The 22,811-nt window shown below is 39.8% G+C and overlaps 2 protein-coding genes across 2 annotated transcripts; both read left to right on the top strand.

The window, feature by feature from the left end:
- Positions 1-181: 181 nt before the first annotated feature.
- On the top strand, positions 182-4,632 carry tm4sf21b (transmembrane 4 L six family member 21b). The gene is made up of 5 exons (XM_077228328.1): positions 182-1,338; positions 1,523-1,588; positions 2,671-2,807; positions 3,768-3,954; positions 4,123-4,632. The coding sequence occupies exons 1-5, from the start codon at positions 1,147-1,149 to the stop codon at positions 4,129-4,131; spliced, it is 591 nt and encodes a 196-aa protein (XP_077084443.1). The 5' UTR covers positions 182-1,146; the 3' UTR covers positions 4,132-4,632.
- A 1,149-nt stretch (positions 4,633-5,781) lies between these two features.
- Positions 5,782-7,738, top strand: LOC143736595 (lysophosphatidic acid receptor 6). Its single transcript, XM_077227281.1, has one exon. The coding sequence runs from the start codon at positions 5,884-5,886 to the stop codon at positions 6,853-6,855; it is 972 nt and encodes a 323-aa protein (XP_077083396.1). The 5' UTR covers positions 5,782-5,883; the 3' UTR covers positions 6,856-7,738.
- The last annotated feature ends 15,073 nt before the right edge of the window (positions 7,739-22,811 follow it).

Genomic DNA, 22,811 nt, shown 5'->3' with positions numbered 1-22,811 from the left:
TCAAAATCTGTGTTTTATGATTTATCTGTGTCTATGAATTATAGCATTTTCATGTGTTTTTCTTCTCATACTCAGCCCAAATCATCTTTAGGACCTAAAAACATCTTCAGAAACAAATTCGTATTCAAGCAGTGTATTAGTAGGCCTATATTTACGCCACTAGAGTGCTGCCAGAAATAGTTGATGTAAATTGATCGTTGAAAGAAGTGGTGACTCGTTAGGCTATTGCTGTTTTGTGCAACATCATGCTTAACATTAAGGTCAGATAAAGTTAATTAATATCAAATGTTTCTCACAGTAGTTAACCAAAGAATGTGCCAGTCCCAACACACTTTTTTTTTATTGCAATGTAAGCTTGTGAAGATGACGTAATTGGTGATTGTTGTGGTGAACACACTGAGAACCAATTTGGACATCACTTAATTTCTCTAAATGGAGTATTTGTTCAAATATTTATATTTAAATGATCCCATCTTAAAAATTATTTATAAAATTATTATAATAAATACAAAATGTTCTAATAGAAATGTTCACATATCTGTACCTTGATCCCTTTCCCAATAGGCTTGACGTATGCTGTCATTACATAAAATAACAGTTTAGATTCCTGATTAGAGGGCATGTGGGATCTGTACATAAGTGCACTGAAAGGTTCAGAGTTCAGTATAGAGCCACAAACACACCGACCCACACCTCCAACAACAGATAACATTCATTGATCAAATGATCCAAGATAGATTCCAGGATATTACAAATGTCATATGATGCCCATGAATAGATATCATTGCAAGCATTGCACCTCTTCACTTTATATGGATAATTGGCAAGCAAAAACAAAAGCATTATGTAAGAACAATGTCTCCTTTGTGCAAAACAGTTTTCTGTCTAATAGCATCATTCAATGTGTTTCTAAGGACTGTTTTTGAGAGAGTGACATTGGCTGTTCAAAGTACAGTCATTTTTATGACAACTAATAGGCTATATAAAGATGTGACATAAGTTCCTGACCTGACGTCAGATAGGTGTGTTAGTCTTGTCACATATTTAAAATCTGTCCTCTCATCAATTTAACACTCGAGAATATAGTCTTGCACGCTTAAAGTCTGTTTAAAATTTCTGAGCCTTAACAAAACAGAATATTACATCATGTGTACAGGAAAGTGTGCCAAGTTTATTGGCATCAGCCTCTATCCACTGGCACTGCTGTCCATCATCTGCAACATTTTTCTGTTTTTCCCTGATTTTAAAACCATTTATTCAAAGGAGGAAGCTGAGGGGCTCTACCGTCTTACAGATGAGATAATATACATGGGAGGTGTTGTTGGAGGAGGTATCTTAGTAAGGAAATTCTATCTCATTGTATTGTTATCGAGTTGTTTTCCCTTGACATTACTGTTGGTGTTGTCTGACCCGTTTCTTGTTACTATTTAGTGCATCCATCCTGGCTTCTGGAATATATTGGTTATATATCTCTTCTTCAGCATATTTTTGTGTTGTTATGGCTACTGCTTTTCTCTTTTAGGTATTGATTCCTGCAATTCACATCCATAGCACTGGGAGGCAAGGCTGCTGTGCAAACCGATGTGGGGTGAGTTCTGCTATAGGGTCACAGATTTGATTTATTTAGCACTTGACTTTAATTGAATTAGTGCCTAAGGAGGACAGCAGGTGTGTCAGCTTTAGGAATATTCATCATTTTATAGGGATAGTTCACCCAAAATTGAACATATTGTCATAATTTACTTAGCCTTATCATCCTAAATTTTTTTTTTAAAGTCGTCGACTTTCATTGTGGGAAGAAAATAATCAAAGATATTTGAAAAAGAACATAGACATTTTCTTTTACTGTTTGCTGTTGAACCCATGCGAGGGTTTTTTCAGTGTAAGTGCAGGCAGAAACCCCCCTAGGCCATAGGACCCGATACATGTCTGGTCCTGGTTACACTTGGACTACAGTCCTTATTTATACATACATTATAAGGATTTGGCCGTATTAGGCCCATTTCCTTGTTTTTTCCTATACGAGACTCGTCAAATGACAGGTTTCTATTGGGATTCATAAACTTTACTCATCTATTAGCCTCAGGCATCTGGCTAATGTATGGACTGAAGTTAATAAACACAACAATGGTGAAAAACTGTTTAATAGTCTAACTCCACAATTCAGAACTTCACAGTCTTAGTAATATGTTTAAGTAATACATTTCTAACATTTATAATGTGTTTAGAATTTTTTTAGAATTGTCTTTACAGGGACTTTGAAGGGAATGGTAGATGAGACTCTGATTGGTTTATTGCACGTAAAGCCCGAAACACACCCATTGAGAGAATAGACAACAATTTTAGACCATGCGCCTGCGCGCCAACCATTTCCTCTGTCATTAAACTATAGCAAAAGTGGATTGCGACACGCCCTAACTGCACTTGCGCCATGCGCTTTAGACCATGCGCTTAAAATAGGGGCCTAGATGTCTTTCGTGTTTAAAAAAAAAGGGAAGTCAGTACATGAGGGAAGTGAGAAGGCCTACATGATGACAGAATTGTTCTTTTCAGATGAACTATCTCTTTAACATAAACAAAATGCTTACATTACAATGCTTATATTTTTTCCAATCCATTAGTGAACCTTTAACTGACCTAAGTCGGTTGTGTTCTTTTTGTTTATTATAGATGTTCCTGTCCATTATCTTTGCTGCAATTGGTGTGGTTGGTGCTCTGTATAGTGGTGCTATAGCTGTGTTTGCGTTGATTAATGGACCAGTTTGCTTGACTGAAGATGAGCAATGGAGCAGACCATTCATGAACAGGTGTGAAAATGATTTGGACATCCCATTTTCAGAACTCAAAACATCCTCTCCAGTTTAAAAAGAACATTTATAGAAAACAATTCTAGAGCTCACAGAGAGAAAAATGGTCATGACAACTAAAATATAACTTTTTTGGGTGCAAAAATGTGCGGGAGATTACAATAATGTTAACATAATAATAATTAACATCAAAATAGTTTGTGGACCTTAACTGCTTTTAAAGGGTTCGTTCACCCAAAAATTAAAATTCTGCCATTAATTACTCACCCTAATTTCATTCAAACCCGTAAGACCTTCGTTCATCTCCGGAACACAGATTAAGATCTTTTTGATGAAATATGAGAGCTTTCTGTCCCTCCATTGACAGCTACGCAACTACCACTTTAACGCTTCAAAATATTTCATAAAGAAATTGTAAAACTAATCCATATGCATTCAGCAGCTTATTAATTGAACAGATTGAATTTAGGCTTTTATTCACATATAAACATTCATCAACGCACATCAGTTGTGGTAATCAGAAGCTCAAGCATGTTTGCTTGACGTGCGAGAACCAATGAGGTTCATTCTCGTGTGTCAAGCAGATTCGGTTGAGCTTCTGTTTATGTTTGCTGATCATTGTTCAATTGTGAATAAAAGCCTTAATTAAATCTGTTAATTATATAAAGCAATACAGTCTCTTCAGAAAATTTGAACTAAACCACTCAATTCAAATGAATTATTTTTACAAACTCTTTATGATCTTGATTCAAAGTGGTAATTGCGCAGGCTGTCAATGCAGGGACAGAAAGCTCTCAGATTTCATCAAAAATATCTTCATTTTTGTTCTGATGAAGGAAGGTCTTACGGGCTTGGAACGACATGAGGGTGAGTAATGACAGAATAAAAAAATTGTGGTGGACTGTCCCTTTAATGTCTTTTTGTTGTTCTTTTTATTTTTGTTATTTATTTATTTTACAGCACTGAAAACTACTTGGGAAACTCTGACATCTGGGACACTTGCAAAGAGCCAGAAAATGTTGTGGAGTTTAACATCGGCCTGTTTGCCGCCCTGCTGGTGGCTGCTTGTTTAGAACTGCTGCTCTGTGGATTTCAGGCGCTCAACGGCCTCTTTGGCTGCATCTGTGGCACATGCAATCGTAAAGAGGTATGTGTGTAAAGGTGACTTGATTTCTAAAGGTCAATCAGTTATTCATTTACTGCTTTTTTTGCTGATGGTCTTGCAATAGATAATTGATTGATTGATTTATGGTTTCAGCATGGTACCTTATAAAATGGTCTGATAGTGGTTCTAAATTATGCTTTATTCCTTTAGGTGGCATAAGTTCAAAAGGACAACAGACTAGATAACACAGGATCAAGATTTATTACCAGACTCTTGTCCTCAGTATACCGATCGGTGACCATTAGCAAATGTGGAAGTGAACAGTAATTAACAAGAAAGGACCTGTAAAACGTACTCTACTGATTAACATTATATCTTCTCGATTGAAAAATTGTTTGCATATGTCATATGAGAAATTGTTTGTCATACGGTTTGCATTCTGAGAAAATGTGTCCGGGAACTCAGTGATCCATCCATGTGAAAAAAATGGGTTCATTTGATAAAAATGTTAATAGTTAAAGTTTTTTTCTTATTTTATATTGTAAAATATTTAGATATCTTTTGAATATTAGTTCAATGTTATGTTAAAATTAATGTATTTATATTTACATAGAAATTTTATTCTTAATGAACATTTATGTCAGGCAGACCTTTTTTGACTGTGATCTTTATGTACCCAGATATTTAACACATTTTATTCTAAATAAAACTTTTAACAGGTTTTGGCTTTTTTATTGCATGTTTCTCTTTTTTGATAATCTATGTCACCTATTACTGAGGAGTTCTATGTTGTTTTTGGATGAGGAGTGTTTTTCTATGTAGTTGTTTTATGTTGCATAAGATAATACAGTACATTAAAAAGAAGACAGAAATGACAGGCACTCACCGCAAACTCATTTCCTGAAGTAAAGGCTCTCCATGAGACTGCAACATAAGAACCGTCTTGCATCAGTACCAACTACCAACCGAAAAGAAACTCTCTTCTACATAAAAAAACTGTGAGTGTATTTACAACATCCACATAATAATTTTCCACGTTTTCATTTTTCAAATAAGGAATCTTTGACAGCTTTGAGTTTGATGTAATACCTGTTTTAAGGAACCATTTATTCACATCAAATGTGTTCAATAAAATGCCTGTATCTGAATGAGACATTTTTTTTATTTTTGTTGACATCTGAAATATTGTAAATGCAAAGTATAAATTTGAAAGATATTTAAAGCTGTATTATTGGCATCAGAGAAGTGCTACATGGCAGGCTTGACTTTTAATAACTTGTGTATGTATATTGTCTATTGTTTGCATACGTCATATTGAATAATAGACTGAGAAATTGTGTCTGGAAACTTTTTATATATATATATATATATATATATATATATATATACACACACACACACACACACACACACACACACACACAAAATTATGTCCGTTTAAAGGCATTATTTTAATTTAGTGTGCAAGTATTAGACTATACATATTTTTAAATAAACTAAGCAAAACTGTAACTTAATTTGAAAACTTTGACATTTTGTTAACCCATCTTCTGTTCCACGGTAAAAACAATCGATGTACAGTACAAACAGTATAAAATGTACCAAAAGAGTTTTTCATTTTTATTCTTTATCTCACATAACCCTTGTACAGGGTTATTTCTGGCAAGATCTGAGATGTACATTGTACACTTTATGAGATGTTCATGTCACTTGACCTTTAAAAATACACTGGTTTCGAAATGCTTTGAGTTGGAGGAAAGGTTTACTCTCTAACCCTTTTTTAAAGTTTCCTACTGACGCAAGCTGTTTGTTTGCAATACTTTGAAGAACTGCATGTAAATACAAAGCAAGATCCCTTCTTGGTGCAAATTTCTTTTAAGTTTGATAGCATGTTATAACATTTCATTACACAACCCTTTGTTTCTCTGTCATTACAGGCTATAGTCAAGAAGGTAATTCCTAAAATCAGCAATGTCAAATTATTCATGTCATAATTCAACACAAGGCCAGAAGAATGTGGTTTTTGTTACTGTGTATTCAGTGGTCTTCATATTTGGACTGTCCCTCAACCTCACCGCTCTTGTCATTTTTTTCCGCAACTCTAAATCACGGTCGCACACCACTGTGTACATGATTCACCTAGCCTTGGCTGATATTCTTATGGTTTGTACGCTTCCAGTGAGGATCTATTACCACGGGGGTTTGGGGGATCCGAACCAGAAATTCTGTGATTTTTCCGGTCTCATACTGTTAAGTAACATGTATGGCAGCATCTTCCTCCTCATGTGCATTAGCTTTGACCGTTGCATAGCAGTCTGTTTCCCGTTGTCTTCTCACATCCGTGAGGGCCGCAAGAAAGCATGGTGCGTGTGTCTGGGGATCTGGATGCTAACTATCGGAACGAGCCTCCCGATCTATTTCAATAAGGGACAGCCCAATTCCAATATAGAGCACAATTGCAACAGCACGTGTTTTGGAAATTTTCCTAGCTATGCCACTCAAACAGCTGCTCTCATTTCCACGCTAATTGTTGGGTTTGGGATCCCACTAACCGTTATGATTCTCAGCTCATGGGGGCTCGTCCGGGCTATAAGCAAAAGCACGGCTGTTCAGACCAGTGACCTAGTAGACAGCAGAAGGATTAAAAGGATGATAATAACTAACCTGGCGATCTTTCTGTTCTGTTTTCTGCCGTATCACGTTATGCTCGTGCTACTTTATGCCTATAAGCCTCCCCAGACCAGGCCAAGCTCACTGTTAACAGCTTACCGGTACAGCCTCATGATAGCTTGCCTGAATGCAATGCTGGACCCCCTGGCGTACTACTTCACAACAGAGACGTTTCGAAGAAAAATGGACGTTGAGGCTGTACGCAAAATATGGCAAATGAACAGTCACAGCTCAGACGGAAACAACCGTTCACGTGTCCCGCTCACAACGTAAGCGCCTCAACTCATATCTGAAGATACAAATGAAAGTTCATACAGTTCTCATGCTCAGTGACATAGTTTACATGACTGTTCTCATAGCTATCTGCTATAATAGGAAGGAAAGATGTAGATAAGTGATAGATACTCGCATTTTACTTGAAAAATGAAGAAAAAAGGAAGCCACAAGAATCTTTACCCTTCTGGGTGAGATGCTGACTGCATGCACACAGTGTGCAAAAATGAGTGTCCTGTAAAGTCTAGACTCCTTTTAGAGGGCATTAATTTTTTTTCTCACATATGCATTTATGAGAAAGTAAATGACACATTTAGCCATTGACGTGGAACCACTCGTCTTGTTTTCAAAAAGGACTCTCACTGGGAAGCCTTTGTAATGTGTTATTTCAAATCAAACATGATTGACAAATTAGGATAGTTATTTACAGTAAACATGTTCCAAGATAGTTAGATTAGAGCATTATATCCACCATTACATATTTGTAAAGTTTCTACATTTTGTTAACAATTCATAGCCTTATAGTTGTAAGGTACTAATGCAGCAGTGGTGTTTTTTAAATGTTACTAATTGTAAGTACTTGTGCATGATAATTTTGCATGTGTGTAATTTTGAAATTTTGTTACTTTTACATAAAATAACATATGGACTGTGCTTAGATAATTGCTTAGAAAATGTTGCTATTAGTATTGTTAAATAGTTTGTTAAAAAAAAACCACCAAAACCCTCTTTCTTGCACATTTCCACACCCTTTCCCCTCTCTACCACATCCCTTTGACCTGGTGCACGTAGCTTGTTCTGAGTATAACACAGTTCCTTTAAGTCTTTGGTATAACGCAAATCTTCTCATGTGTAAATATGTTAATAAAAGTGATTAATATTCTCTTTTTGCAGTTTTAATTATTGTTATCCATCCATGTGATTTTCTTCTTGACATGTGAAAGAGAAATAAAAACAACAACTTGTCATTAAAGAAGCACATTTCATTGGACAAGCAGCATTAAGCACTGGGGTGAATTCAGGGTGATTGGGGCACTTTTGCCATTGAGATGACTGGGGAAAGTGTCCCAAAATAAAACTGATTTCACCCTAGATCGCTTATAGAGTGGATAGGCCCGATTTTCGGAGATAAAATCTTGATACCAAACTAAATAAAGACAATGGTAACACTTTACAATAAGGTTCATTAGTTAACAACCAGTTAACATGAACTAAGAATGAACAACACTTCTTGAGCATTTATTAATCTTATATTAATTTCAACATTTACTAATACATTATTGAAATCAAAGGTTGTATTTGTGAACATTAGTTAATGCACTGTGAACTAACATTAACAAACAATGAACAGCTGTATTTTTATTAACTAACATTAACAAAGATTAACAAATACTGTAACAAATGTATTGCTGATTGTTAGTTCATGTTAGTTAATCCTTTAATTAATGTTAACTAGAAGAGGTGGGAGTAAGTCACACATGTCCAAGTCACAAGTAAGTCTCAAGTCCCTACAATCAAGTCTCAAGCAAGTCGTACACACAACCAAGTCAAGTCAAGGGTTCACTTCAAGCAAGTCAAGTCGAGTCGAAGTACAATACCAAACAGAAAAAAGTAGTTTATATTGGTCTCAACCTTATTTATTTTTCCCTCAGAAATGATTACCTTTCTTATACATTTAAATTATAATATTCATAATATTCATAATTTATTATAGCATGCATTTATGATTATCAAAAAGTGGAATTATTATTATAACAATTATACTAAAAATGTTGAAGATAAAACATTTAAAGGTAAGTTCACAAGTGAGATGCATTAATTATATTGGTTTTACACCCGAGTTTTCACTTGTCGTAACAAATCTCAAACATTATTTATCACAAATTAATTTAAAAAAATATGCAAATGAATTAAATGTTACCTGAACTAATAAACTACATGCACAGATTAAGCATATGTATATGAATTTTGTACTTTATTTTACTTAATTTCTACCTGTCCCATGGTTTAGCTGTCATTACCAACACGCTGCATAAAGGCACTTTTTAACAGTTTTTTCATCCAAGGTGTATTTGGTAGCCATGGTAAGCTAATAGCATAGTGGAGCACATGGATTTCAAGCTGCAAGACTGATGCCTTGATGTCCAGAAAAGTAATAAATCTACTCTTTATTCTTTGTGTTGGGCATGTACACTTATTATGCGTCATTACCATACGTGTTGTATTTCTGTATTTTTAAACATTTTTGGATTATTTTTTATCACTTTATTAGTTAAAAAAGTGTACATTACATGTAGAAAGCTAGCTACACTTGCTTAGTCATCATCTTTGCTAGCAAGGCTAGTTTTGACTAAATTGTCATTCCCAGCACAGTCATTACCAGCACATTACAGCTTGTGCTGGTAATGACAGGTTGTGGTGGTGAGGACAGCAGATACACACAGTTCCTGTTTGGTCTTCCATAATCAGATTATACTATGTTTTGATGTTTAAACCAATTAATAGCTGGTGGGTTTTTTTGGTCTGAAGTCACTTAGGCTCTTAAATTACAATAGGTTATGATCAGTGATTTGTCATCACCGCAACAAACTGTCATTACTAGAACTGCTATGTCATCACCATCACCATTACCATACATATTTTTGCCAATAAATGATGTATAAATTACAAAAACATCCTACAATTATATATTTCTGACAGAGTTGGACAGTCTAAATTATCACGGTATTAAAATAGTTTTGATATATGGCATTCACTTAAAATAAGCTTATATTCCAAGCCAGGGTAGATTGATGAATCAGAAATGTAGATACTTAAGTGACTATAATTCATCTTGCAAGTAAAAATCAACAATCCCATTAAGTTCAAGATAAAATAGATTCCATGTGAAACCACAAAATATTTTAAAAGCACTGATTTATCATTTAAGTTTTATTTTTTTACATACATTCGATGATGTGATGGTAATGACACACTTGACATAGTTAAAAAAATGGCAAAAAAATCATAAATTCCCTTATCTTATGGTCTCAACCAAGCTCATAACATTGTACCTGACTTAAGGACTGATAATTTGATGTATACCAATTAGTCAAATTTGGGATTTTAATTTTCAAAATTGCAGCAACCCAATTTGGCCCTTAATCTGAGAAATGCCCACCTGCGGCAGCCACAGATGACGTCAAGTGGGCGGTACCAAGCCGCATACAAAGTGGCCCCAACACATCTCATATATAGGACAAGGGGCGGGGGTGATAACAAATTAAGCACAGGTGAATGGTATCCTCCTGAGTGGATTCAGTCACCCTGCTACATAAGCAACTGGTCAGTGAATCACAAAAACCCCGGATTTTGTTTGGAACTATTGTCATTAAAGAAATAGAGCAAAAACAGAGAATATTTACAATATTAGGCCTACGTCTAAAATGTCAAATCACAATATTCACTCTTTGTTCATTGAAGTGTTGTATAAAATCATTACCACATTTGCAATCGCACAAATATTCTGGAAATATTTTTTAATATCACATGTTATAAATGTAAAAATAACTCATACTAGGGCCATTTTTTCCACCACATCTTGAATTATGGGTGCATATTAAGTCTGCTGGCATTTTGCCCCCCAAACCACGCACCTGACCCTGCTTCAAGACAAACATAAAACACGACAAAACATCATTAACAGTTTTCTATGTTGTTTTTTGTCATTGCAAAGAGCGACATATTTGGCTTTAAAGGATGATTTGAAAGAAACTGTGGTAAATGTCTGTGTGAATGTATCCACGTTATAGTCTACAAACATATGCCAGCATTATCAATTAAATCTATTGACAGCCTTAAGCTATATTTTAAAACATAATTTTGTATAAAGAGGCATGCTGTTTTGACCATTCTCTCTAGATTTAACGTTAGTCAAATTAACTCCAAACAGGTTAAAAAGCCATAGCTACTTTTTGACGTGGTGAATGAAGTATCTCGAGGTTGTGATTGTCGTGTGTCCGATATCCCTTGCCAGTTATTATGCGTACAGCAAATATTCTTGTATGAATGGTCAATTTCTAGTGTTTATATCCAAAAAGAAACGATGCTGGGAGATGTTTTTGTATTTCGCGCTCACCGCGATTTATGTTTTTTTCTGGGCGATTCAATCGCGCAGAATCTGATGACTGGCGTCAATGGTTCCGCTTTCATGTCGTTCATCAATTGATGTTGCGAATGCGATGATTTATATAAACATTTATATTAGCCTATATAAAGTCATTCTCGAGTCATACAGTTCAAGTCAAGTCAAGTCAAGTCTCGAGTCATTGGATCTCAAGTCAAAGTCAAGTCATTTTCTTAATTTAGTCAAGCAAGTCTTAAGTCCTTTAAAGTAGCAGTGTGTAATTTTTAGCGGCATCTAGTGGTGAGTTTTGCGAATTGCAAACAGCTAGTCACGCGCGGTCTATCCCTCGAATGAGAAGCTACGGTGGCCGACGTAAGACAAAAGATGTCGTCGTCTGAGTCTCAGTCAGCAGCAGAGAGTAGTAAGTCAAGCAATGAGGTTTCTTTAGCGCTGTTTGTTCTTTTTTTTTAATTTTTTTTTTAATTTTACATTTTTTTTTATTGAAGGTAACATTGGGTACAAACGTGTTAAACCATCAATATACAAAGAAACATTTATACAGACATACCAAACCAGAGACAAAAAACAAACAAAAAAACCCCAAAAAAACCATACAAACTAAATAAAAGAGGAAAAATAAGAAAATTAAGAGGAATTGGGAAATAGGTCATAATATTGACACAAAAGTTTTCCATTCTTCTTGTTCTTTACAAGCTTGTGTGATTTAAGAAGCATATTAAATTACAAAATATAATGTTTAAAACATAAGGAAGACCTATTAAATTTCTGCTTGTGTATAAAGAACTTGGCATATAAGATTATAAAGTTTAATACAAACTCCAGGGTGCCATCTTGTGGGAAACAAAAGTAACAGATAATATCTTTCAGGGTGAATGAGTGAGTTATATTTTGAGATTGGAGAAAGTGAGTGCCCAAATCTTCCCAAAATCTTTTGGTAACTGGACAATTAAAAAATAAATGAGGAATTGTTTCAGTGTCCTGTTTACAAAAGCTACAGCATGTGTCAATGTCTAGAAACTTGGCAACAAAACAATTAGTGGGGTAAATGTTATGTAAAAGTTTAAAGTGGACCTCTATGGCTTTATTAGAGATACAGTATTTGTGAGGAATCAACCATGTTTTTCTCCAATTTATTTCACTTATTAAAGGAATTCCAATAAAACATCCCCCTTGGAGCAATGGAGTTACTCTTTTGCAAATGTCGGCGAATATGCTTATTACTACATTTTTTATCAGACAGTTCTACACCATCCAAAGCTGTCTGATATCTTTGTTTCCATAGCTCAGATGATTTTTAATTAATTGTCTGATTCCGGAAGGGATGGCATCAGTGATAGATTTAAACTCTTTAAAAGGTATTGGGAAATCATGAGCTACCATAAAGTGTTCATAAGAGAGTATGTTGCCAGAGTCATCAAATAAGCAGAGTACATGGTTAATTCCTCTATCGAACCACTTAGGGAAGAATACCGATTTATTCCTAATAAGAATGTCGCTGTTGTTCCAAAGGAGAGATTTGTGTGGTGAGAAGTTGTGATTGAAGGATAATTTCCAGGCCAAGAGGGACTGTTGGTGGAAGTTGGACAATTTGATAGGTAATTTATTTGGTAGAAAATTACACTTTAGAAGAAATGAGAGCCCACCCAGTTTATTAAAAATAAGGTTTGGAATAAAGAAAAAAATAGAATCAGGATTTCGAATGCACATTTTTAACCAATTAATTTTGAATGAGTTGACCACATCTATAAAATCCAAAATCTCTAGACCTCCCTTTTCTTTAGGGTTAGAGAGAACGTTCTTTTTAAGCCTATGAGACTTGTTCTTCCAAATGAAATCTAAAAAAGTCTTGTTGACTTGATTAGCAATTGAGTCCTTTACAAAAAGAGACAAGGAAGGGTAAACAAAGCGAGAAAGGCCTTCTGCCTTGGAGAGTAATACTCTACATAAACGGACAAGTCTCTTTGTAGCCAGCAATTGAATATTAATTTGGTTTTCTGTATCCTATTCGAAAAATGTAAGTCCTGTCTAACTATAATATTTTTACATACATGTATACCTAAATATTTTACATTCTGTTTAACTGGAATGTTATCAATAGCAGAGTCACTACAACAATGAAGTGGCAACAGCTCACACTTGGATCGATTAAGCCTTAAACCAGACGCAGAAGACAATTTCTCCACCAGTTCAAAGACAATGCTCAACTGGTCCTTGTTGTTCAAAAAAATGGTGGTGTCGTCCGCCAGCTGTGAGATCTTTATTTCTTTTCCAAAAATCTTTATACCTCCAAAATGTACTTCCTTTACTAAGCGTATAGCTAGTAGTTTGGTTACTAAGATAAATAAAAAGGGAGAAATTTTGCACCCCTGCCTGACCCCCCTATCAATTTGACATCGTGGAGAAGTATTTTGATTAAATATAACATAACTGTTTATATCTTTATAGAACATGCTGACAATGTCGACAAAAGGGCTTCCAAAACCAAATGCCTTGATGGCTTGTATTAAAAAAGGGTGTTCGATTGTGTCGAACGCTTTGTAAAAATCAAGAAACAAAACGAAGGCGTCAGAATCAATATTGTCAGCATAGTCAAGCAAGTCCAAAACGAGTCTTATGTTATTGCTAATGTGGCGGTTTTTCATGAAACCCGTTTGAGTTTCTGCAATTATTGAACTTAAATCAGATTTTAATCTATATGCATATACAGAGGCCAGAATTTTATAATCTATAGTTAATAATGTGATTGGACGCCAATTATCAATTAAATGAGGGTCTTTACCAGGTTTCGAGGTTTCAAGGAGATAATGCCTTGCTTCATTGTTGTGGTCATTTCCCCTTGATCAATACACTCTCTATACATGTGCATTAAAGGGAGTTGAATAAGCTCCCAGAAATGAGTATAGAACTCCGCTCCTAGCCCATCTATCCCGGGAGATTTTCCTTTCTTCATAGCAAACAAAGCATTTTTAACCTCATGTAAAGAGAGATCAGCGTCACAAGAAACTTTATAATCTTCACTAATAATAGGGATACTATGCTGAATTTTTTTTTAAAAACGTACACTTTCTTCTTTGTTAAAATTAGACTGATATAAATTACCATAAAACGAGCTAACAAATTTAGAAATGTGAGTAAGATCCTTAGAAAGGGTGCCATCAATGTAGAGCTCAGTTACAGAATTTCTTTTAGCATTCCTTTTTTCTAAAGCAAAAAAATAATTGGTGTTCTTTTCGCCATCTTCCAGCCACTTAGCCCTTGATCTAATAAATGCCCCTTTTGCCATTTCTGTATATATTTGGTCTATCTGAATTTGGATGGCTTTTATTTCAATTTCTTCTTCTGGGTTAAGGTTACCTTTTGACATTAATTGAGCTAATTTATTCATCAAGACATGTTCTGAATTATATTTTTCTTTCTTTATTTCCTTAGATCTTTTTATAGCCAATTTTCTAATTTTATACTTGAAGTACTCCCACTTTTTCTTATGTCCATTATTAATGTCAATCTCGAAGGTTTCTTTCGCTAGAAGCTTAACAGAATTATTAAAGGAGTCGTCACTCAAAAGAGTATTGTTAAACTTCCAATAACCTCTCAAGCCCGATTGCGGGTCAATGGAGCCTAGTTTCAAAATAATTAATTTGTGGTCCGAAAGGGGTGCATAAACATGTTTAACCTCATTAACAAATTGAAGAGAAGAAGAAGAAACTAAAAATAAATCAATTCTTGACTTCAAAGTCAGACTTCTATTACTCCAGGTGAAATCTTGGACGTCTGGGTTAAAAAAACGCCAAGCATCAGTCAAGGATAGGTCTGAGCACAGAGAAGAGATTAAATCGCTTCCCTGGGAGGAGCGAGCCGCTCTAGGTGGGTATCTATCCTCTATTTCGTCAGGACATTCATTGAAGTCCCCCGAAAGAATTATAAAGGCATTTACGTATTTACCCTTCAAATCCCTTAGTTTGCCAGTAATGGAATTAAATACGTTTTTGTTGTCAAAGTGTGAATTAAATCCATATACATTGCAAACAATGAAAACGTCTCAGGTTACTATTGTAACCATAGTTCCCTGAGAACAGGGAACGAGACGATGCGTCCATCGACGCCATGGGAACGCCCCCAGCGTGACTGCGTCTGAAGCATCTATGTCAACTAGTCCAATGGAAAGAATGAGCGTCACGGGCGGGTGACGTCATGACCAGGAATTGATAAAAGCACATCCGGTGCAAACCGGCATTAGCTTCGAAAATTGCCGAAGCAAGCCGATCACAGGGATGCAGGAAGTATGGCAGGGTGACGCATCGTCTCGTTCCCTGTTCTCAGGGAACTATGGTTACAATAGTAACCTGAGACGTTCCCTTACGAAGGGAACTCAACGATGCGTCCATCGACGCCATGGGAATGAGAATACCCAAAGCGCCAGAATTCCAAGTACCTGAGTGTCAGTCTGTTGTAACTAAGCACTAAGCACCTGAGAACCTGGGGCAGCATCCAGGTCCAAACTGTAAAACCTGACGAATGTGAGCGGTGAGGACCAGCCTGCCGCATCACAAACGTCTTGGAGGGAAACCCCAAATAACAAGGCTTTAGAGGCCGCCATACCCCTCGTTGAGTGAGCTCTGACCACCAAGGGACACGGATGGTCAGAGTACTCGTATGCAAGTGAAATAGCCTCGACTATCCACTTGCTAACCGTCTGTTTAGAAGCAGGAAGACCCTTCTTAGGTGATCCAAAGCAAATTAATAACTGGTCGGACTTCCTCATAGAAGATGTCCGATGAACATAAGTATCCAGTGCTCGCACTGGACACAAGAGGTTCAGCCTTTCCTGGTCCGCAGATGTAAAAGGAGGAGGACAGAAAGCCTGCAGCACGATAGGCCTCGGAATCAAGGTCGGCACCTTAGGGACGTATCCCTGTTTTGGATATAAGAATGCCTTGACCATCCCCGGTGCAAACTCAAGGCAAGTGGGGGAAACCGAAAGGGCCTGAAGGTCTCCAACTCTCTTAAGGGACGAAATAGCTAGCAGAAAGATAGTCTTAAGGGTAAGAAATTTCTCTGAAACCGAATCTAAGGGCTCGAATGGAGCCCTAGACAGGCCTTCTAGTACTAATGCCAAATCCCAAGCTGGCACCCTAGTGCGAGTTGCAGGCCTCAGCCTCAGTGTGCCACGAAGGAAACGTGTAATCAGGGGGTCTCGACCCAACGATGTACCCCCAACCAGGGCGTGGTAAGCCGCAATGGCCGCCACGTAAACCTTAAGTGTGGAAGGACATAAACCTGACGTAAAGCGCTCCTGCAAGAACTCGAGTACTGTGTTCACAGAACAGTTAACCGGATCCCACTGATGTCGGTGACACCATACAGAAAAAACTTTCCATTTCAGCGCATATAGTTTCCTAGTAGCTGGAGCTCTGGAGCTTAGGATGGTCTCAGCAGCCTCAGCTGAGAGACCACTCTCTATGAGTTGGGCCCCCTCAGAGGCCAAACCCACAGGTTCCAAATCTCTGGCCGAGGGTGAAATATTGTGCCCCCGGCCTGAGACAGAAGGTCTCTCCTGATCGGGATCTCCAAGGGAGGACCGTCTAAGAGATGGATCAGGTCCGCAAACCAGATCCGACTCGGCCAGCGTGGTGCTACAAGCAGTAGGCTTATTCCGTACTGGCGGACTCGTTCCAGAACTCCTGGGAGCAGAGCAACAGGGGGAAATGCGTACAGACGTAGCCTCGGCCACGTCTGCACCATAGCATCCAGCCCCAGGGGGGCTGGGTGAGTAAGGGAGAACCAAAGTGGACAGTGCGTCGTGTGCTGAGACGCAAACAGATCCACCTCTGCTTGGCCGTAAAACTCCCAAATTTTCTCCACTGCCTCGGGGTGGAGTCTCCAATCCCCTGGCCTCAGCTCCTGCCTCGACAGGATGTCTGCCCCCACATTCTGGTCCCCAGGAATATACACTGCCCTCAGGGAGAGTACCTTCCCCAGAGACCACAGGAGGATCTGGTGCGCCAGTTTGCAGAGCGGACGCGACCGCAGACCCCCCTGACGGTTCAGATAAGAGACCACTGATGTGTTGTCTGTTCGTACAAGCACATGATGGCCCCTCAGGTCTGGGAGAAACTGTCTCAACGCATTGAAGACAGCCATCATCTCCAGGCAATTGATGTGCCACGAAAGATGATGACTTTTCCACAGACCCTGAACCGAGCGGCCTTCCATTACCGCTCCCCAGCCGGTGAGGGAAGCATCTGTCGAGATCGTAACACGATGGCAAAGAGCTCCCAATACCGGACCCTGGGTTAAGAACCAATGTTTCCTCCATATAATTAAGGCACGAAGGCACCGCCGCGTGACCTTGATCATACGAAGTGGGTTTCCCCTCGGGGAGAACCCTCTGGTCCTTAGCCACCACTGTAAAGGTCTCATGTACAGCAGGCCAAAAGGAATCACGTTGGACGCTGCCGCCAAGAGACCCAACAGTCTCTCGAACTGTTTCACAGTGCGTGACTGGCCTAGCTTTAGCTCTTTGGTGGCTGTCAGGATAGCAGCTACACGAACGGGCGATAGAGTGGCCCGCATCGTCACTGAATCCCATACCACACCAAGGAAAGTGGTTCTCTGTACTGGAGAAAGAACACTCTTCTTGGCGTTGAGCCTCAACCCCAACATCTGCATATGAGCGAGAACGACACCTCGGTGCCGAACCGCCGACTGCTCTGATTCCGCCAGAACCAGCCAGTCGTCGATGTAGTTCAGAATACGTATGCCCTGAAGCCTGAGAGGGGCTAGAGCTGCATCCACGCATTTTGTGAACGTGCGGGGTGATAAAGCTAGACCGAAAGGAAGAACCCGATATTGGTATTCTTTGCCCCCGAAAGAAAACCTTAGGAACTTCCTGTGCTGAGGGAGGATGGAGATATGGAAGTAGGCGTCCTTCAGATCTATCGTGACAAACCAGTCCTCGGATCTGATTTGAGTCGCGATCTGTTTGAGTGTCAGCATCTTGAACTTGAGTTTCTGTACTGAACGATTCAACAGACGAAGATCTAAAATGGGACGCAACCCCCCATCCTTTTTTGGAACAATGAAATAATGGCTGTAAAAACCTGACTCTCTGTCGGGTGAGTACACCTGTTCTATAGCTTCCTTTGCTAACAGGGCCTTTACCTCTTGCTCCATTACCAGAGCCTGCTCGGGATGCACCACTGTGGGCAGCACCCCGTTGTAACGAGGAGGACGAGAACCAAACTGGATTCTGTATCCTTTCTCTACAATCTGCAGGACCCAATGAGAAATATTCGGCAGAAGCTTCCACGCTGCCAGAAAATTTACTAAGGGAACCAGCCTCTCGAGGCTGGTCTCTGGTGTTATCGAGACAGCCAATTCCGGAGCCTGAAACATAATGGCAGGAACTACCTGAACTGGCCGCTCTAAGGCCCCCCTCAGAGGGCGCGAAACCGATGCTGTGCCGCAGCATAGCATCAGCGACTCGCTGGAGACCGCTGCGCCCTGAAGCACCGAGGGTGGCAGGGTTGGCAGAACGGTCTCGTGAGGACCCCGAAATGGAACGGGCACCGTAAAATGAGGTGTACACCGCTCCACTTCGGTCGGGGCTGTCCTCACAGGCCTGATGCGTGAACATCAGGACCTTTTTTTTTGAACCGAAGTCTTCTTCGCCTGAAGAACGGTCCTCAGATCCGGCTTCGACTTAGAAGACTTCGGTTGAGAGGGTTGCGTCTGTCTCCAGTCTCTACGTGGAGGTGCACGAGATGCAACACTCTCTTTCTGATGCACACGATATGATGAGCTCGACGGCTGGGGCTGGACACGGCGAGGGATAAACTTTTTAAAAGCGTCAGCTTGTTTTTTAGACTCCTGAAATCTCTCGACGACCGCGTGGACTGCGTCGCCGAAGAGACCAGAAGGTTCAAGCGGAGCATCTAATAAAAAAGCTCGATCTTTTTCTTTAATCTCTGACAGATTTAACCATAAATGTCTCTCAGTAGCTACCAAGGCTGCCATAGACCGCCCAATTGCTCTGGCGGTCTCCTTAGTAGCCCTGAGAGAAAGATCGGTAGCCCGACGAAGTTCTCGAATATCGTCATGAGAAATTCCCTCACTACTATCCAGATCCCCCAGCAGGTCAGCTTGATAAGCCTGAAGCACTGCCATTGTGTGCAGACATGCTCCAGCTTGACCTGCTGCCGTATAAGCTTTGCCCACTAAAACCGAGGTGGCTTTAAGCGGTCTAGTGGGCAAAGCCGAGGCTTTCAGGGACGATGCGGGACCAGGCGAAAGATAGCTGGCTAAATTCTGTTCCGCCTGGGGCATCGCCTCATAACCATACTCTTTTAGCCCTCTTATTCTCGAATAAGTGTTAACTTGAGGGCTAAAAAGTCGTGAAGAGTAAGGTTTATTCCACGATTTCGATATTTCATTATGAAGATCGGGAAAAAAGGGAAGCCCTCGTGGTGGAGATAATGTCGTGGAAGATAAAAAGCGCTCATCTAATTTACTTTTAGGACGAGCGCCTTTATTCTCAGATGGCCATTCAATATTTAATTTCTCTACAGCCCGTGACATAACATCCACCAGCTCATCATATGCTGGGGAAATAAATTGTGAATCTCTTTCCCCCATGTGTGTGCTTTCACTCTCCATACTCATAACATCGACCTCCTCGGAGGAAGAGCATTGAAGTAATGGAGGGCTCTCTCCCCGGGCGGAAGAAACCGCAGTGCGTGCTTCCGACACCGCGGGGAGAGCGCTGGATCTTCCGGGTAAGTAAGGAGAAAAGGCCCGCGGACCCGTCTCCAACCCCTCCGAAAGATCCTTTTGCGATCCCCAGGAATGCATTCTCCGCGCCGCCTCGGCAGACGCGGGTCCTGATCCCTGAGGATCGCGAGCCTGCCCACTCTTTACATCAAAGAGTGACAGGCGAGAGCGGAGCATGCGGAGCGGTAGCATTTCACAGTGTTGACACTCAGCCCCCTCGAAGGCTGAGACCGCATGCTCCACTCCCAAACAAATGACACAAAGCTCGTGTGTGTCCCCACCCGTTAAATAACGCGGGCAGGGAGGAACACACTGCTTGTACACTTGTTTCGCCATAACGTTTCCGAATAAATTGCAACAGACAACAATAAATAGACAGAGACAGTATAACACAGATCGCTTGCTGAGGCAACAGAAGCTAATGCCGGTTTGCACCGGATGTGCTTTTATCAATTCCTGGTCATGACGTCACCCGCCCGTGACGCTCATTCTTTCCATTGGACTAGTTGACATAGATGCTTCAGACGCAGTCACGCTGGGGGCGTTCCCATGGCGTCGATGGACGCATCGTTGAGTTCCCTTCGTAAGGGAACTGTATTGTCCTGCTTGACTATTATTGTTATCCATCTTCCGTCACAAGAGGGCTCAACTTCCAAAATATCCCCCTTGAAACCATGCACAAGGATTGAGACACCAGCAGAATGGTTAGAACCATGACTAAAGTGGGCAACATTACCCCATTGAGCTTTCCAGAACCCAGTATCAGAGTGACAAGAGTGCGTTTCCTGTAATAAAATCAAGTCAGCTTCAGACCTTTTACAAAATAAAAATAAGGCTTTCCTCTTTGTTCAGTCCCGGATACCTCTCACATTTAAAGACAAGACGTTAAGACGTTTAAACAAAAAGTCCATAAAGGAACAGATATATAGAACAGAAATTACCTGAAAGTGCTTTGAACGCAAAAAGTATGCAAAGACCTTACAAGAAGGTGATGATAACCTGCCTTAAAATAGCAAGAACCTTATTGTACACATAGCCGTCAACTTAGAATCAAGAACGTTCGAGACGGCTGCATTTATAGTAGATAAAACTAACATGATCTCATTTAAAGTCCAACAAGGAGATCATATATATTTGTATGAGAGAAAACAAAAAAGTAAAAAAAAAGAAAAAAAACCCGTAAAATATGTTAAGGTGGCATTAATATTAAGTGCTCAACCATCTCAGCCTGCAACGAGCGCAGGCAAAGTGTTCATGCCTGCCTATGGCTACAACAAAAAGGAAGATTAATCCAAGTCTGAACGACAAGGTAGCCTGGCTACATACGTTATATTAAATCTCCAAAACAAAATAAACCATTGAAGTAATTTTCCAAAAGTGCCACATGAACAGTGGGCTTATGTGTACTTGATACCTTGGTAAAAGAAGAAGAAGATGCTCAGCCAACGAGGCTATTCCGGACAGTCAATAACTTTTCCATTGATGACAGCCGAAGCACCTCGGAATGAAGCCTTTTTCCCTTCATCACGCGCCTTCTTGATCAAAGGCCAGAGCTTCTCCCGAGCCGCTCTGTCCTCCGGAGAAAGAGCTTCGGTAATCCTGAGACGATTCTCTTGCAAATAATGAGAGTTTTTAGCTTCTTTCCAGACGACATCACGAAGGCGACGCAAGGCAAACAAAACTATAGTTGATCTCGCAACGCCGTCATCTCTCAGTTTCCCCACGCGATGAGCGATGTCAATGACTTGTTTCAAGTCTTCACGAAGCTTTGGTGCCATTTTCCCAAGGATGTCGATTATCTTGCCTCTGATGTCTTCATCTCTTGACTCCCTTACGCCGTGCATCTTAAGTGACCACCTTCTGCTGTAGCGTTGACACTCAGCAACAGTTTCTCTCAGGTGCTTATTTTCTTCTTGGAGCTTTGTATTGGCAACTTTCATTTTCTCCAGTGTTTGCTTGTGTTGTTGAACATCCAGTGACAGCTGTTTGACAGTTGTTGTCAGCTCCTCAACCCGTTTGGAAGTAGCTTCAGTGGTTATGCCTATAGCAGAGACTCTCCGGAGTGTTTCATCCTGCTTGTTGGTCATTGCTCGTATCGCCTCCATGAGTTCAGCATTAGCCGTCTCCCAGTTTCGCCCACCTGATTGAGATTCACGATTCCTTTTCTTGGCAGGCTTCTCTGGTGTCTCCACCGCCAAAATGGGAAATAAATCAGAGTCTGACAATGGCTCTGGGGTGGCCTCAAACCAGCACACTTCGTCTCCACTCAAAGGATTCTGGGCTACCGACTCTTGAGACTGGTTATCATCAATGTTTAGCGACACGTGTTCAGAAATCGTTAACCTTTCAGAGTTCCTCTTTTTCTTTTTAGACTTGGGCATTCGTGGTAGCCTACAATAATCACGTCTTGCTATATGTTCGTTTTTCTTTCTTTTTTTCCCCCTTTTCTTAAGGTTCTGTCATCAAATTATTTTTAAAATATGGCAGTAATATCATAAACCCTTCGAAATTGCTCGCAGAGCGACAAGCACACGTCCTCCTACAACGCTGCCATCTTGGGAGCCAGCGCTGTTTGTTCGCTTTCGGCTACGGTAGACACATGATGTCACAATATGTCGACCTTCATAGAAGGGGATTCCCGCGCCTATGTAGATATAAATGTCTCATTCTAAGGTAATAAAAACATTACGGCTCATTGAGTAAGGTCTTTATACACCACTGAAAACATAGTTATGGATCTTATATTGCATTTCTGTCAATAGATCCTAAGAAATATCACACATTGCACCTTTAATTTGCGACTCGAGTCCTCCATCTCTGTTAGTGAACCTTATTGTAAAGTGTTATCAATATATTGATACAGATGCATGTAAAATCCCACAACGTGTTTTAGTGCTTGACTGAATCACCCAAAAGTGGCCCATGGGAACTGTTACACTTTCTGAATGCAGAAGTTCTCGAGGCCATACGCTTCAGAGCCCGCCTACGTAGCATTATCAGCTAATGGCTAATGCATTCTTTTTGCACTCTAAAGTCATTGTTGTTAATTGAGCACCCCCTG

The sequence above is a fragment of the Siphateles boraxobius genome, unplaced genomic scaffold (genome assembly GCF_051911475.1).
Source record: "Siphateles boraxobius isolate OS27281-9 unplaced genomic scaffold, OSU_SipBor_1 130, whole genome shotgun sequence".
Taxonomy (NCBI): domain Eukaryota; kingdom Metazoa; phylum Chordata; class Actinopteri; order Cypriniformes; family Leuciscidae; genus Siphateles; species Siphateles boraxobius.
This window is presented reverse-complemented; position numbering and strand designations above follow the sequence as displayed.